The sequence below is a fragment of the Eucalyptus grandis genome, chromosome 10 (assembly GCF_016545825.1).
Source record: "Eucalyptus grandis isolate ANBG69807.140 chromosome 10, ASM1654582v1, whole genome shotgun sequence".
NCBI lineage: Eukaryota > Viridiplantae > Streptophyta > Magnoliopsida > Myrtales > Myrtaceae > Eucalyptus > Eucalyptus grandis.
The window spans coordinates 37,202,858-37,220,566 of NC_052621.1; the positions used below are offsets into that span (position 1 = coordinate 37,202,858).

The window sequence follows — 17,709 nt, forward strand, 5'->3', positions numbered from 1 at the left end:
CGTGTAACAGTGGGTCTCGAAGGGCAACCGGTTGATCAGTCCGGCAAGGAAACTCCAGCAGAGGCAGTTGGTCGCCGGCGTTCGGAGCCTTGGCGAGAGTGGACCGGCAGCAGCAGCAAGTCGCGGATGAGGCGGAGCAGCGGGCTCGGATCTGGATCTGGCGGAGGCGGGACTTTGGGCTGTAGCTTTGGTGGTGCGACGCTGGGTGGGCGTCCGGATCAGGCGCGGCAGCAGCGCTGGTGTGGCGGCAACGCGGGGGCTTTGCAGGCGGCGGTAGGCGCAACGGAATCTCGGAGCAGTGCAGTTCGGTGGCGTCGGCGCAGCACGGGTCGTCAAAGCAGAGGGCTGTCCGTCGGGGCTCCGGTGTTGAACTCGGGCGTGGCCAGCGGAACGTCGGTGGAGCAGAGAAGACTCGTGGATCTGGCTGAGGCGACGTCGCGATTTCGGGGGGCGCGGAGCAGCCTCACTCAGAGCAGGGGCACGGGGCCGGCGCGGTGGCGAGCGAGCAGGAGGTCGCGGGTCACAGTGGACTGCAACAGAGGGCAAATCGGCTCTCCGGTGCGGTAGATCGGGCTCCGAGCGGGTGCGGGGACTGAGCAGAGGGCGGTGATGGCGCGGTGCGGTGTCCGGTGGGGAGGTGGTCTGCTGTGATCGTTGATGCAGGGCTTCGGGGACAAGCGGAGGCGCGGCGGAGCTTCACGGGTCGTCGAGTTGGGCGACGAGCAGTGCTCAAGTGCGGGGCACGCGGATGATCAACCGGACATTAGCAAGGAGGTGCGCCGGTGAAGGGACTGGACACCAGGAAAGCATCGCTGAAGAAGATGAACAGGAAAATCTTTTCCTTCCTCTTTTTATTTTTTATTTTTACTTTCGTCGGCTTCCCTCTGTCCTTTCACTTTTGACTTTTGTGTTCTTTTCTTTTCGATTTCCCAAAAACCGAAAAAAAAGCTCCTCCTCATCTTAACGTACCCGATTGCTTTTTATAGGTAAAAACAAAATGCAATCCTTACGTGAATATTCCATCGGACGAAAATATTGTTTATAATCTCCTGATCACCCAAAATCCTCTTTTTTTTTTTTTTTTTTATCTCCTTGATATTCCCAACAAACTAAAGATAAGCTTGCAACCTGATTTTAAAAACCACCATAATGTCACATAAAATCTTAATTTCCCACGAGATAATTAATTAAAAAAAAATAATGTGCTTGGGCTAATTTGCTCTTTTCGTGGGCCTAGCCCGATCTACCCAATTAGAGCTCATAAACATAAATTTGAACCCATTCACCACTGGTCCAATAAAATGCAAATAAAAAATAAATGCACCTACAACTAAATTCTATGCAGTTAATTAATTAATTAAAAAAATATATATATATATATACATATTTTTTTAGGGGTTAAAATTAATCCATAATTTTTCAATGCGACAAATGACTAAACTGGTAGCAAAAATTTAGGTGTCAACAAAAGGAATGGAATGTGATTAGTGAAAAGGTAATATGGCCTCTTTGAAGTCCAATGTCAAAAATTCTTCATTGGAAACATAGTCTGGCAACTTTAACAACAATGACGCCGCTCCTCCTCCATTGTCCATTGTCGTTCTCACCCCTCCATCCCTACCCATGCTTTGAGCTCCCAAGATTTGTCCGTGGAGGAAATTAAAAAAAATGGCAATGTGGCTACTCCCAAGAGTGCATGTTGAGTCGGGGTTCTTTAAAAACGAATTGCATGAACGAAGCCCTTTCCCTCTCCCTCGCTTGCTCTCATAACCCCAACTTTGGCTTTGACAAAATTTTACCCCAAATTTTAAAGAGGGCTCTTCACCAACCTTTTCAAGTTTGACAAAATTTTGCCCCAACTCTCTAGATTGGGTTGGGTTTCTTCAAATACATCTCTAAATGACGTCATTTGGACTTCTCACTCAATGATTATCTTGCCATCGAGCCATGTCGAATCTTATATATATTAAATCATTTGTACGTTCGATTTTTCGATGAGGCAAATAGTCAGTGGGGTTCGAGTGAAAGATTTTTTAAAAGATGTCTTACTCAAGTGAGTGAAAAAAAAGTTATAATAATCGAGTGAGCGCCATAAGAAACTTACGACACTTGTGGTGTTCTTATCCCTTCATACTTTGCTTTACTACTATTCCTACTTTTTACCTAATCAAACACCACTATATGGAATATATAAGAAATGTATACATATTGTACAATGTGAATTTTGATAATAAAGAGGCTATGGATGTTCTTGAATATTTTCTAAAGTTTATGCTGGAAATTTCACTCTTTGCTTAATTGCAATGTTCTTACATTTTATCTAATAAATATTATTATCTAGAGATATATTGCCAAAAATTAATAAATCTATATGTACAAACGAATGTATACCCATATATATATATATATATATATGTACAATGTGAGGCATTGGTGTTTGGATTACGTGATCTTCTTAGCATTGCGATTTCTTTTTCTTTTCTTTTTTTCAATTTGAGATATGGAACGTAAATATTATCATTTTGCAATTGCATTTAAGTGATAGAGGAAGAGTTGTGATAGGAAAAGAAACATTACTTTCTTTTTTTTTGAGTACTTTGACAATTTAAATGGTGAACTACTATATTATTTTCCAATTACATAAGAGACATCAAATTTAGACTTTCTAATGGTAATATTGATGAGAATAGATAGATTGTTAGATGGATGATTTATCATGGTGTTGGGAGGCAATACGTGAGCTCGAAACCTCCATTCAAGTAGATTGCTAAGAGAGCTCTGAAATCCGAATTCAAAACTTAAGACAATGAGTTATAAATTAACTAAGATATAATAATTGCTCTATTTTTTTCTCATATGAGAGAGAGAGAGAGCACCATGGTATATGGAGAAAAACTATTCACCAAATGCAGATTTGTTGTTTCATTTATATAAGGTTTGATTTTGAGTTGAAGAATATTAATGTCGAGAGATTAATTTTATGGTGGTTTGGATCTATCTTTTTTATGTTTCCTATCTATGAAAGACATGAAATAGTTTTTACCAAAAAAAAAAGACATGAAATAGTTGGTCAATACTTGTGGTCTTTGAAATTTTCTTTATAGTTTCTTCTATAGAAAATAAAAAAATTATATTCTCTAGCTTAGTTTCACTGGTCCAGTCTAGTCCAGTTAGTATAGTTCCTTCCCAAGAATTGGGAATCGGACCGGTTATTCAGACATGTGGAGCAACCCAGTGAACAACCTTCTTTGTTCTAAAAGCAAAGGACCTTCTCATGCACTCCTCTCCAGTTTGCACATCTGATATAGAGATCAAGCCGTGCTAAGAAACAGGACCAAACTGAACTGAGGATTATGAAAATAAGTGCAGAAAGACAGAGAGACACCACAAAAACATCGAGCTGTTACTGACCGCACGCCAAGATGCGGTGGAAATACACAGAAGAGGAGTGAGCAGCCTGGGGAACGCGAACGCGGAGAGACAAGCTTAAGCAAACCCTGCCCAGCAATGGGATCCTAAGTGAGAAAAACAAGCGAACATCATAAAACCTGGTTTCGAAGCATTATATAAAAGAAATATGGAGAATCTGAATGAGGGTTTTTTTTTAATACTGGGAATGCTGTTGGTAATTTCAGTTTGTTGACTGACTTTTCTAAATTGTTTTAGAGAATATAAATGCATATACATTGGGTACTTCATATTAACGAATCGTTTCATCAATTCTTACAGGCCAATCTGGTTTTTTCGGGCTTCTCAATCTTCCTCCTTCCTTCTAGCAAGGAGACACCCTGCCGTTCCTTAACACCTCTCTCGTTCCTAGCTGTCATCTCCCGTTCTCTCGAACCCGACGAAGAGTTAACCTAAACAAGAGACCCCCACGAAGCTGTGCTCACGAGCATCAAGAGGCCTCACCGAAGGAATGGGAAAAGCTCCGAAGCGGCCCTTATCATTTTGTGAGATATGCCCTTCTTGTCCTCTTGATATCCCACCACCACAAGATAAAGGTATTCGGTGAGACTGCAGTCTCACTCGCCTAATATTTTCTCAAGATAACGGAGGTCAAAGGAGAAATAACGGAGAGAAAGAGGAACTTTAAAAAATTTCTGATATGTGGGACCAGTTTGAACACATGTCAAGCACTGAATGGACTCACTATTTGTAGGTAAGGGTTGCGGCCCTCGCCCGCACATGTCAAGTGCTAAATGGAGTCATTATTAGCGGTGAGGGTTGCGCCCCTCTCCCATGCCTGGTGTAGGTAGCCTAACCTAGCTTGTGGTTGAAGGGGGTTGGCCACCAACCCTCACTAGACTTGGTTATTTATAGTTAAAATGACTAGATGAACTTAACACGTGAAAATGTGTAGGACTTACTTGATAAATTTAAAAAATATATGATTGAATCGGTCAAAGTATAATAGATTTATGAATTTTTGGATAATTTTCTCGCATTAATCTATGGTCAGGTCTAAATGAAATGTCAAGCCCGACATTGGGGCTTGGCCCTGACCGGGCCCAATTGATATGACCTTTCTACATCCAAGGCAGCAAACAACCACTTCCAAATAAGTGCAAAGGGCTTTTCTCCTTTTTCCCTATGAAAATCACACTACATCTCTACCCCCATGCGCCTATTTTGTGGCCTGACGTCTATGATCTCTATTTAGAATTCTCTTTCTGCGTTCAACAACTACATGCTATAGTGACCCAAGTGGTTCCGGCCATGCTCGCCATCCTATTCACCTTCCTAATCCTCGTGTTGACCAGAAAACCACTAAACATGCTGTAAGTTCAGACAACACGACTAGGTTTGTGTATGAACAGTTTCGTTTCTGAAAGCTTTCCTAAATGCAGAATTGCAGAGAGATAAAAAGAATGCTTATGAAGTTTAATCGATGCTTGAACTTAGCTCCCGCTAAGGGCACATTTAATAATCATCCTATTCTTGGAAATAATTTCTGCTCAGAAATAATTTTTTCAGATTGTGTTTTTTGGACGAGTTTTTGAGCATTCAAATGCATTTGATAATTGCACAAAAAATTTATTTTCGGAATATAAATATATTTGGTATTACTCTCAATTTTTTTGTGATTTAGATTTTTTTTTTTTAATTTTAAAATAATTTTATTACATTTTTCTTTTTTTTTCTTTTTAAATTTTCTTCTTCTTCTTCCTCTAGTCAATCGCAAGCCTTAGCCATAGCTGGCAATCCTCGTTGGCCTTGAGAGAGCCTCACTAGCCCTTGGCAAAGCCAAGCTTCGCCCAACCATCGTGAGGTCAGCCTCGCATGGTCAAGAGACTTCAACCTCAGGGCTTAACTTGACTGGCAATTTTTTTAATTTTTGATTTAATTGTAAATCTATTCCTAGGAACAAACTTGTTCCTAGGAAAAAAAAAGTGATCAAACGGATTATTATTTATTTATTTTTGTTTTGAGGAGTAAAATGATAGAACTAGGCATTGTTGGTACGTTACCAAACAAGCCCTAAGTAATCATTTCTCTTTGGCCTACTTTCATTGAAAAAGGAAAATAATTTTGTTGTGAATTAAAAGTTGCTTTTGTTCATCCATTATTGTCTACTTAGCACTATTAGGTACTTATAAAAATCAGAATCATGAGTAGTCCTTTTGAAGCCTGAGAAGCCAAACTCATGGAAAGTCGCTGGGAAGGAAATGGCTATAATGAAAGATGAGATTCAAAATGAATATAATGGTATCTTTTGGTACTCAAAAGATTATCAGTTATTACATTTGATTACATGATTTTTTTATACCAAAAACTTAGCAAGCGAGCGTCGTGTGCACCATTTCTACTATGATCGTAAAGATTCGAGGTGCTATAAGATAAATGATAGTCTAATAATCTAATTTGCAGTAATAATGGAGAAATGTGAAAGGTGAAAGTCACAGCCACCCTAAAGCAAGACCTAACACTATATCCTCGGCAAAAAAGAGACATGACATGGGTGGCATCGGACTTCCCCCATTATCGTTCGCCTATTCTGTGGAGCTATACACTCTTGGGTTCCGTTTTTTTGGAGAGAACAAATCATTTATGAATCATTTTCTCAAAAACAAATGCTTGTATCGCGTAAAATAATTAATTAATGAAATTTTCATTAACAACAAAAAATTTATATCTAAAATTTTTTATGGAGGATGAAAATATTTTTCGTTCAATTTTGTTTTCGCAAGTTATATTAGCTATCATTTTTGGAAAATTGTTTTCCTTCATTTTTCCATGAAACACACACAACTTGTGTGCATCTTTTTTTTTTTTTTAGAAAATGAATGATTTGAAAAACATATTTATAAAATTAATCACTCGTGTCGCTTGGAAAAATGAACGAATGAAAAAAGTTCCATCGTTCAAGAAAATATTTAGATATAAAGTGTTGTTGATAATAAAATGTTTTTCATTAATTAATTATTTTAAGCGACACAAATAATTACTTTTGAAAGAAATTTTCAAATAATCCATTTTTCGTGAGATAAATCCACTCATGATCCTTTTCATAGGGAAAAAGAATAAAGATATTGACATCACAAAGAAAAGGAGAGGATGGTCCGACAAGTGATGGCAGTCCACTTCAAGACTATTTAGTCTATTACGACATCATTAGAGAACTTGCTTTTAACACAAAATCATCGACAATCCGCATAGCTTGAATTTACTAGAACCGATCTTAGCATGCTCCCCCTGATTCCCACCAATTTCTTGATTTTTTTTTTCTGCCTTCTCGTTCCCATCGCCTTCAACCTAGAATGCCGGATGCATTTACATCTCATAGGGTGTCCAGTCTAGACATCTAAAGCCGCCAATTTTGGGGGCCTAAAACTATACTCTATATCTCTCTAGAACTCCACTTTTTGCACCTCCCTGGCATTGCACAAAACCGGGGATACAAAGCTAGCATGCAATTATGTGCAGTGACATAAGGCATGCTAGCTTTGCAACGGACTCTTTACCCATCCTCACTCACCCCAGACGCGGGTGACTACTATATTAGTCTACCTGTTGATAGTCGATGCAAGCACCAATGTAGAGTCTACTTCCCCATCGTGAGGTCTCTTATTTCATTATCTATCTTTGGGCAGAAGAACAGCCCAAGTGTCATAATTTGGCACGGGAGGACACTTAAGTGCCATAACTTTAAAATGGTATACTTGAGTGCCAGTTTTGAAGTTAAATGGGACACTTAGGGGGCGCATGACAACCATTCTGTTCCAGAAATAGTTTCTTGAACAGAAATAGATTTTTTTTATTTCTATTTCTAGAAGAGTTTCTAAGCAAAAATAACCGTTTGATAACGACACAAAATTTCTACTCTAAAAATAGAAATTCGTTTAATAACGACACAAAATTTCTTCCTTTCGAATGACGGCGGCGACGACCGACGACCTTTAATATAAAAAATAAAAATAATTTAGTAACAAAAAAATAAAGAATAAAATAAAATAAAATAAATCATAAAAAATAAAATAAAAATATCATTTTATTTTAAAATAAAAATATCCTTAAAATAAATTTATTTTATTTATTCTATTTTATTTTTATTTTACGAATAAATTTATTTTAAAATGAATAAAAATTACAAATAAAAATAAATTTATTTGGCAAAACACTCAAGGCAAATAAAAATAAATTTATTAAATCTAATTTAATTAATTTGGCTCAGCCCTCACCCCCCGTTCAATCTCCCCCCTTTTTAAATTTTCTTAATTTTTAAAAAATGTTAAATTTTTTTAAAATTTTTGAATATTTTAAATAAAATTAATTTTAAATCTAATTTAATTAATTTTTATATTATTATTTACACGTAGACACGAAACGGCGTCGTTTTTGCATTTTCTCCGCCACGTTAGCATGCAAAACGACGCCGTTTTGGACCAAACTTCGCCGGAAAATTGCCACGTCGGCCATTTGGCTGGATTTTTGCTTTGGAGTGGCATTAAGTGTCCCATTTTACTTTGATATTGGCACTTTAAGTGTACCATTTTAAAGTTATGGTAGTTAAGTGTCATCCGTCTCAAGTTATGGCACTCCAGCTGTCCCAACCTCTCTATCTTTGTCTTCCTGCTATAGAGGGAATACAAATAACAATGCGGGGTCTTCCACTCTAAGACGGATCTCTCCCATGTTTCCTCCTTGAGCCTTTTAAGGACCTGCTCAGGTCTGTGTGTGTTCTCGCATTCCCTTGCAACAATGCTCGATTCATAGGCCCATCTTTTCTGTATGTACATAAATGCATTCCCTCGCAACAGTGCTCAATCCATAGCCCATATTTTCCGCACGTACATAAAAGAAGGAATATCAGGGACGCGTCCGTCGATCATTGCCTTCGTTCTTCGACTCATCAATGGAGGGAGGAGATGTCTACAGAGTGAGCAGGAGCCTGCGTGCGAGTGTCTCCGGGGCGTGGAGGAACCGTGGGATGGACGAGGCGTTCTCGGGGTCCCTATCACGCCGAGGCGACGAGGATGAGGACGACGAGGAAGCTCTCAAATGGGCCGCCCTTGAGCGGCTCCCCACATTTGACCGCCTGAGGAAGGGCATCCTGACCGCCTCGCGTGGCGGAGGGGATGAGGTCGATGTGCTGAACCTCGGCTTCCAGGAGAAGAAGAAGTTGCTCGAGAGGTTGGTGAGGGTGGCCGAAGAGGACAATGAGAACTTCTTGTTGAAGCTAAAGAACCGCATCGCGAGGTAAAAGATATTGAGAAATGCCATGCTAAGTGTGGTTTTGTTTCACCGAAAATTTCATGGTAAAATAAAATATTTTCTATAAAAATCACTTTCTAATAAAATGTTTAGTTTTCATTTACTTGGTGGTTTAAGGAGAGTGATTTCGTTCTTATCAAAAGAGAAAACTATCTTTTCTCAATTTAAACTTGTTATTTTCAGTCCATGGGAAATGTTTTCCATAAATCGATTAATTTTCCATCATCCAAATATTGAAAAGTTGGAAAATAATTTTCTGAAATAGTTTTCCTCCAAACTAACAAATCCTAAATGATGTGGTAGATTTTACTATTTTTTTAATTGGATCCACTTATATAAATATTCTAATCCCTTTGTGATTAGTCTTTCATAAAAAGCAATGATATTAACTTGTTTATTCTATAAAATGAAGCAGCAAATGGTTAGTAAGTATTCAAATAAGTGCATCATAACGGTAAATCCGTCATATCATGGTATTCTTATAATTCTAAAAACTTAGAATTCCTTAGCAAATTATTGATCCTTGATCAACGAAAGACAGATAGTTCAAATAAGAGTGGGTATTCCAAGACTAATTGATAGTTTAATTTAAAAAAAAAAAAAAAAAGTTGGTTAGTCTCTTATGGATAAATTCGAAAAAAGAAAAGGTAAATTGAAGATGTTGGTAAGAAAGACAAGTCAAAGTTACCAAAAGATTAGAAAGGTTGATCTTCTGTCAAATGATTTAGTAGTTTTATGAAAGTGTTAGTATGTTAGCAACAAATTATTGAGAAATTGGGAGACCCGTCACTTTTTTTATTAATAGTATTTTGACACTTACCAACTCTTTTTGTAAAAACATATCCCTTTTTTTGTGGAAATAGGATGATAGAATTGTCGTAATTGGATTGCCAAGGCATTGAAAGAAGCTGCCAACTGATAGAATAGAAGTTACAATGCATTACCTTACCAATCCTAATGAAATTGCAAAAGTAATATTTTTCTTCGTTTACCACGGTAACTATTCATACAAGTGACTATCTGCTGTAATTAAGCATTTGTGAGCTAGTAATGCAAAATGAATATTTCTTTTCTTTATACATATTTTTCGCACAAATTGTGTTCGACTGTTAAAGCAGTTTTAGTGACATTTTGTCCAATTATGGTTCTTATGAATGTGGTTTTCGTTGTAGAGTGGGAATTGATCTTCCTACAATTGAAGTGAGATATGAGCATTTGAATGTGGAGACGGAGGCTTTTGAAGGAAGCAGAGCTTTGCCCAATTTCATTAACTTCAGTCTCAATTTTGTAGAGGTAATCACCAGCACCAGCAAGCACATCAAACATAACAAGCGCACTTTTTTATTTTTCATTTAGCAGAGACAAGAACACTGACCATTAATTATATACAAATGCTCAAATGTAGTAAATATGTTTCTGTCTAATATTTTCTTATTCTTATTCTTTTTACCTTTTTCCTTTTGTTGTTGAAGGGCATCTTGACTTCCCTGCACATCCTCCCTAGCAGAAAGAAACACTTGACTATCCTGCAAGATGTTAGTGGGATCATCAAACCTGGCAGGTGGGCAAATTAAACCAAATTAAAAACAACTTTAAATCACATATGAAATGGAATCTCACTTCTAAGTTCAGTTTTTTTTTTCTTTTTTCTTTTTTTGGCTTGAACCAAATGACGAAGATTTTTTTTTGTTTCCTTTCTTCTTTTTCGCAACCGGTTTCTGATTTGCGTTCCGTTTTTGCAGGATGACATTGCTTTTAGGTCCTCCTAGTTCGGGGAAGACCACACTCCTGTTAGCTTTGGCTGGCAAGCTTGACCCCAAACTGAAGGTAAATGCAATTATTTCATTTAATTTCACACCTTTTCTCTTACCCGATTTCCAACGTGTAGTCGCTGAAACTAAATCTGTCTCAAAGTTCACTAAAATACAAATACTGTTACTTAGACGACAGGAAAGGTTACTTACAATGGACATAGCTTCAATGAGTTTGTGCCCCAAAGAACTGCGGCCTACATAAGTCAACATGATCTTCACATCGGAGAAATGACAGTAAGAGAAACTCTGGCCTTCTCTGCGAGATGTCAGGGGGTCGGAACTCAATATGGTACTTAGAAATCTTTCTTCTTCTATCATTTACATAGTCGGGTTTGAATATGAGATATCTGTATAATGAGACAAAGGTGGATCCGTTTGTGGCACTCTGTAGATATGTTGGCAGAGCTATCGAGAAGAGAGAAAGCAGCAAATATAAAACCAGATCCTGATATCGATGTCTACATGAAGGTAATGCTAATAGTCGCTTTTCTCCCGTTTTCCAAATCAAACAAGGATATGGAACACATCATGCATAAGAAAACTCGACAAGGAACAAATGGTTTTTGAGTACAACACTGGCATAGTTCTTTTCTTTCCCACGGGCAGAAAACAGTGTTGAGTTTGCTTATGGGGTCTTTTGTGGTGTGAAATCCATCAGGCTGCAGCAATGCCAGGTCAGGAGGCCAGCGTTGTGACAGATTATGTTCTCAAGGTAAACTTTGACAAGGATCACAAAAAGTAAGTCACACAAACAAATTGGAGAAATAAACGTTTAATGAACATGTCCATTTTCCACAGATTTTGGGGCTAGAAGCTTGTGCAGATACCATGGTTGGAGATGAAATGATCAGGGGTATTTCTGGAGGACAAAGGAAGCGTGTGACCACAGGTTAGTAGCAATTTCCATCCTTGTAGATACCAGGAAATTAATATACGATGTTCCCTCTCTAGTCTAGTCAGCAAAATTGATCACTGACCTGCATTTGCCAGGTGAGATGCTGGTCGGGCCCGCAACAGCATTCTTCATGGATGAGATATCTACTGGGCTTGATAGCTCGACCACGTACCAAATAGTGAAGTCCCTGATGCAATTCAATCACATTTTCGAAGGCACAACCGTTATTTCCCTTCTCCAGCCAGCTCCAGAGACTTACAATATGTTTGATGACGTTATTCTACTATCTGATGGCCAGATCGTGTACCATGGTCCCCGTGAGCAGATCCTAGATTTCTTTGAATCCATGGGATTCAAATGCCCTGAAAGGAAGGGTGTTGCCGACTTCTTGCAAGAAGTACATTGAAATATAACAATTTTCCACCCTGCGCTTCTTGAAGATCAAAAGCATTCTCAAATCAAGTGTCTTGCAATAACACATTTTCCTTTTTTATTGATAGGTAACGTCACCGAAAGATCAGCAGCAATATTGGGCACGTAAAAATGAGCCTTACAGTTTTGTCACGGTTGGGGAGTTTGCAGAAGCATTCCATTCGTTTCACTTGGGAAGGAAACTCAGGGATGAGCTTTCCACTCCTTTCAATCGAAGCAAGAACCACCCAGCTGCTTTGACTACCGAAAAATATGGGGTAGGAGTAAAGGATTTGCTGCAAGCTTGTGCTTCAAGAGAATACTTGCTCATGAGGAGAAACTCCTTCGTTTACATTTTCAAGATCTTTCAGGTAAATGCTGACTTCAATTCTCATTACGAACTTGAACTAACCATAACACGATTTAACTCATTTATCAGCTCGCTGTTGTCGCCTTTATTACGATGACCCTCTTCTTTCGGACTAAGATGCCTCGGGATACCACAACCGATGGAGGGATTTATATTGGCGCATTGTTCTTCTCTCTCACTATGATCATGTTCAATGGAATGGTGGAGATTAGCATGACAATTGCCAAGCTCCCGGTTTTCTACAAGCAGAGGGATCTCCTCTTTTACCCGGCATGGGCATATGCTCTTCCAAATTGGATTTTAAAGATCCCTATCACCTTTGTGGAGGTTGCAGTTTGGGTGTTCATGACCTACTATGTCATCGGATTTGGTCCACATGCTGATAGGTGAGAAAGAAAGGGGATAATTCTACTGTTGAAAGATGGCAAATCCAACATTGCATTCGTAAAATTTTAACTGGATCGATGTATGAGGTGTCTGTGTCGTGTTTGCAGGTTGTTCAGGCAGTACCTTTTGCTTGTGCTCGTCCAGCAAATGGCATCGGCATTATTTCGGACAATTGGGGCAGTGGGTAGAAACATTATTGTTGCCAACACATTAGGGACATTTTTTCTGCTCATTCTCTTTGCATTAAGTGGTGTTGTTCTTTCAAGAGGTATAGTGTCCAGTAGAATTCAAAACCTTTTTTTCTTTGGCCTTCTTTAGTCAAGAGGAGTGCTAATTTCGAATCCTCATACCAATTGCAGAGGAAATAAAGAAATGGTGGATTTGGGGTTATTGGGTATCACCCTTAATGTACGGGCAGAATGCGCTAGCTACTAATGAGTTTTTATCATCAAACTGGAACAAGGTGAAACCTTGTAATTGCTCGATGACAGAATTTCGTATTTCTCCATGAATATCGTTTCAGACCACTTGATTTTTGTTATGTATGCCATGTGATAGGTTCCCTTCAATTCAAGTTCAAATGAAACACTAGGAGTTCAATCTTTGAAGTCACGTGAAGTTTTTACCAATGCCTCCTGGTATTGGATCGGAGTCGGGGCAGAGTTTGGATACACTTTGCTCTTCAACATCACGTTTCCGTTGGCTCTCACTTTCCTTAACCGTAAGTGGATTCCAGTTTCTTCTTCTTTAGGCTTCAGTCCATTGGAGCTAGCCTAACTTCTCTAAGCAATTTTGCAGCCTTTGGCCGATCTCAGTCACTAAAATCAGAAGATCATCAAAGCAATGAAAATGATCATAGAGAAGGAGGATCGGTTCAGTTGGCATCTCGGGGTTCTAGTCACCAACAAGCACCTGGTAATAGTCTCATTGTTTCTTTCAGATTTTATTGTCTATTTTTAGCAGGTGGGTGATGAACAAAGGACTAAAAGTAGAGGCTGAAAAGAGCAACTGTTTTTGTCAAGGACTTGCGTTATGTCTTAACCAACGTTTTCTTTTCGGATTTGCAGTGAGTTCACCCAGATCCTCATCTACAAGTCCCCAGATGGCCGGCGTGACTAATGGGGAAAGAGGAATGGTCCTGCCATTTGAGCAACACTTTATCACTTTCGATGAGGTCAAGTATTCAGTTGATATGCCACAGGTAAGATGTTCAAGTTGAACCATGAGAAATCTCAAGATAGTACCTCTTCCTGATAGAAGCATATATATTCATGCCCGAGTATTGCCATTTTAAGTACCTTGTTTTGTCTATGTTGGCAGGAAATGAAGAGTCGAGGTGTTCCCGAGGATAAATTAGTGCTCTTAAGGAGTGTAAGTGGTGCTTTTAGGCCGGGTGTTCTCACAGCTTTGATGGGTGCCACAGGTGCCGGTAAAACTACTTTGATGGATGTGTTGGCTGGCAGAAAAACTGGAGGATACATCGAAGGAAACATTATGATTTCGGGGTATCCAAAGAAGCAAGAGACATTCGCTCGGATTTCTGGCTACTGTGAACAAAACGACATCCATTCACCTCATGTCACGGTCTATGAGTCATTGATTTACTCTGCATGGTTGCGTTTACCTGCTGACATCGACGATGAAACCAGAAAGGTCGGCCTCTATCCCTCATTATAAACTCTTCAAGTTCTTGCTTCTTTTAAAGTCCAAACTTAAAGCTATTTTTGTCCAGCTAGATGTGAAGTTGTCATCAAGAGTCATTCTTATCCATCATATCATTTGTATTTCAAAAAAACTTTACAGATGTTCGTTGGGGAAGTCATGGAGCTTGTGGAACTAAATCCACTGCGACAAGCCTTGGTCGGTTTGCCTGGTGTCAATGGTCTTTCTACAGAGCAACGAAAAAGGCTAACCATAGCGGTTGAACTAGTAGCAAACCCCTCCATTATTTTCATGGACGAGCCCACATCTGGGCTCGATGCAAGAGCTGCTGCTATTGTCATGAGAGCAGTAAGGAATATAGGGGATACAGGGAGAACTATTGTGTGCACCATCCACCAGCCCAGCATTGACATATTTGAAGCTTTTGATGAGGTGAGTAATGTCACCACAACCTAAGTACAAGAATTTGTCCATAATGCTATTGATAAATGAGCCATGTACCTCTGCCGTAGCTTCTCCTATTGAAACGAGGTGGGCAAGAGATATATGTTGGTCCGTTGGGTCGTCATTCTTGTCATCTAATCGAGTACTTTGAGGTACGAGTTGCTTGGCTGGTAAGGTTTCAATTTCCCTTTTTCTCAAAGTTCACTAAATCACCAAGAAGAGATACCTTCATGTGAAAGGGAATCCGAGGAGTTAGAAAAATTGAAGACGGTTATAATCCAGCAACTTGGATGCTTGAAGTCACAACACCAGCACAAGAACTTGCCCTGGGGATTGATTTTGCTGATTTCTACAAAAATTCGGACTTGTACAGGTGGGTTCAGTGCATTCTGAAAGGACCAGATTTTAGCCTTGTTAATGACCATAAGAGGCAACACTCACATAGATTGCAGAGAGTTAGATTGACACATCCTGCAATTTTCCAGGAGAAACAAGGCTTTGATCAAAGAATTGAGCGTACCTCCTCCTAATTCCAAGGATCTCTACTTCGCCACTAAGTATTCACAGTCAACTTTCACCCAACTCATCGCTTGCTTATGGAAACAACATTGGTCTTACTGGCGCAACACAAACTATACAGCCGTTCGGCACCTCTTCACAATCCTCGTGGCCTTAACTTTCGGGAGTATGTACTGGGATACCGGATCTAAAACGTAAGTCCTGCCTAGATACGTAAAATTTTTAGCCCGTGTACCATCAAACTGGATGTGTGTTCATCAACCTTTGGATCTTGCAGGAACCGAACACTAGACATAGTTAATGCGATGGGCTCAATGTATGCTACCTCTATTTTTCTCGGGGTCCAAAATGCATCTCCCGTGCAACCAGTTGTATCGGTGGAAAGAACAGTTTTTTATAGAGAGCGAGCTGCCGGGATGTATTCAGCCGTGGCATATGCTCTAGCGCAGGTAAAATTTTGCTTCACAATGATCTCGATCTTCTCTTAAAAATCAGTACTCTAATTTTATGTTCCTTACGTGGTTTAAATCCCGATATTGTAGGTTCTGATTGAAGTCCCCTACATCGTTGCCCAAGTCATAACGTACACCCTCATAGTTTATGCGATGATTGGATTCGAATGGACAGCTGAAAAGTTTTTCTGGTTTTTGTTCTTCGAGTTCTTCACCATGTTGTTATTCACCTTCTTCGGCATGATGGCAGCAGGCTTGACCCCGAACCATCATATTGCCGGCATCGTTTCCTTTGCATTCTACCTTCTATGGAACCTCTTCACGGGGTTCCTAGTGCCACGACCTGTAAGTTCTATCTAGCAACCATTTCAATGATTTTGCTGATTTTCCTCTCTCTGTTTCCAAAATGGTAGTGATGCCTGATAATGATAGACTACCATCACTTGCTGTATCTTTACCAGAGGATGCCTGTTTGGTGGAGATGGTTCTACTGGGCATGCCCCGTCGCTTGGACTTTATACGGGTTGGTGGCCTCCCAGTATGGCGATGTGGAGGACATGCTTGAGGACTATGACGGCTCGGTGAAACAATACATCAAAGATTACTTGGGTTTCAGACATGACTTCCTGGGGGTGGCTGCCGGCGTGATCCTCGTGTTCCCCATTCTCTTTGCTTGCATTTTCGCCATTTCCATCAAGGTGCTTAATTTCCAGAAGCGATAAAAGTCTTTTAGCATTCATGGTGACATACGGCACATGGCTAATAGCATTCCCATCGCTGATTGAGGAGGCACAAGATCGAAGAGGCACGGGTTCAGCACTCATGTTATGAACAGGAGCCCTGCAGAGATCATTTCCAGTTTAATCGACTGTAATCTTACTCGATATCTAAATATTTCATAGATTGATTCGGTTGAGAAATGGACATTAGGACTGACTCGTGATATAATGTCAGTTCTGATGGTATAAACGTCATTTCATTGGCCACAACACAAATTTGGCCAAATTTTTTTAGCTTATATTGGAGCTGTAGCAAGACGATGGTAGAAGTTGTGTTTGAATTAGACAGACTTATGTCATCGCTAGTTCAAACGGCTCTTGTCTTCCCCTTTAACCTAAACGTCATCTCTTTTATTATAATTAAAGCGACTTTGAACATTAAATAGAAGAGAGAAAATTTAAAAGAAAAACACTTAACTCAATCTAAAGACAAATGTATAATTATGGTGTGATTATATATAGGAGTAATGATAGAATATTTAAATACTAAATCACCCTTTTTTATTAATCACCCGCCGTGGTGACTCAGCTGGGTAGGCGCTAGACTTCTATCGTGGAGGTCCAGTGTTCGAAACTCCTGCAACATGCGTTACAGGAATGCTAGCTTTGAGTCTCTTGGTGTTGCAGGAAGGCTAGCTTTGAGTCTCTTTGCAACTTACCCAGTGGCACGTGTGTGGTGATTAGCATGTGTCGCTCCCAGTGATTTACCTCCGGCTGCCGAGCGTGCAGGATTCCCTGAATCACCAAAAAAAAAATCACCCTTTTTTTCTAATGGCTTAAGCTTTCATATCTAGCTCTCTTACATAACATACACACACACACACACACACACACACACAGGGGTGAGCATGGTCCGGGTTGGTCCGGGCCACCCCCTAACCCTAGGACCAACCCATACAGTGTCGGTTCTCAATTTTTAGAACCGAGGACCGACCCTATTAAGCCTGGGACCAAGGATCGGACCGACCCAATGGGTTCGGTCTGGTTCCAGGGTCAACCCGGGACCAATCAATAATAAAAAAGCAAACCTACAAATTCAAATTACACATCCATCGATAATGTGGCATTGTGCAATTAAACTATAAATACCAATACATATTTAGTAAATTTAAGATGACACAATAATAGAAATTTCGTGCACAGTAACCGTTCATCGAGATATGGGACAAGATGGAAAGTTCTTATAATCATCTATCTTTAATATTCATAATACCATATGCAAAAGCGTTTTCCTACATTTGATTGTAAAGTCCACTTAACC

At 39.6% G+C, this 17,709-nt stretch overlaps 1 protein-coding gene across 1 annotated transcript; it reads left to right on the top strand.

Annotated features, from left to right (window-relative positions):
• Positions 1 to 8,142: 8,142 nt before the first annotated feature.
• On the top strand, positions 8,143 to 16,391 carry LOC104423162 (pleiotropic drug resistance protein 1). The gene is made up of 24 exons (XM_010035631.3): positions 8,143 to 8,700; positions 9,888 to 10,008; positions 10,188 to 10,276; positions 10,458 to 10,542; positions 10,659 to 10,818; positions 10,921 to 10,997; positions 11,188 to 11,241; positions 11,328 to 11,418; positions 11,520 to 11,821; positions 11,925 to 12,206; positions 12,275 to 12,591; positions 12,700 to 12,860; positions 12,952 to 13,055; positions 13,151 to 13,313; positions 13,391 to 13,507; positions 13,660 to 13,793; positions 13,913 to 14,245; positions 14,396 to 14,686; positions 14,767 to 14,850; positions 14,938 to 15,071; positions 15,184 to 15,411; positions 15,495 to 15,666; positions 15,760 to 16,014; positions 16,131 to 16,391. Exons 1-24 carry the CDS (start codon positions 8,357 to 8,359, stop codon positions 16,389 to 16,391), a joined length of 4,359 nt encoding a protein of 1,452 aa, XP_010033933.2. The 5' UTR covers positions 8,143 to 8,356.
• The last annotated feature ends 1,318 nt before the right edge of the window (positions 16,392 to 17,709 follow it).

Coding starts and splice junctions, on each gene's coding strand:
- LOC104423162 (XM_010035631.3), top strand. CDS start 8,357: ATGGAGGGAGGAGATGTCTACAGAGTGAGCAGGAGCCTGCGTGCGAGT. Junction 10,819..10,920: donor GGGGGTCGGAACTCAATATG/GTACTTAGAAAT, acceptor GGCACTCTGTAG/ATATGTTGGCAGAGCTATCG. Junction 15,667..15,759: donor TGGCATATGCTCTAGCGCAG/GTAAAATTTTGC, acceptor CCGATATTGTAG/GTTCTGATTGAAGTCCCCTA.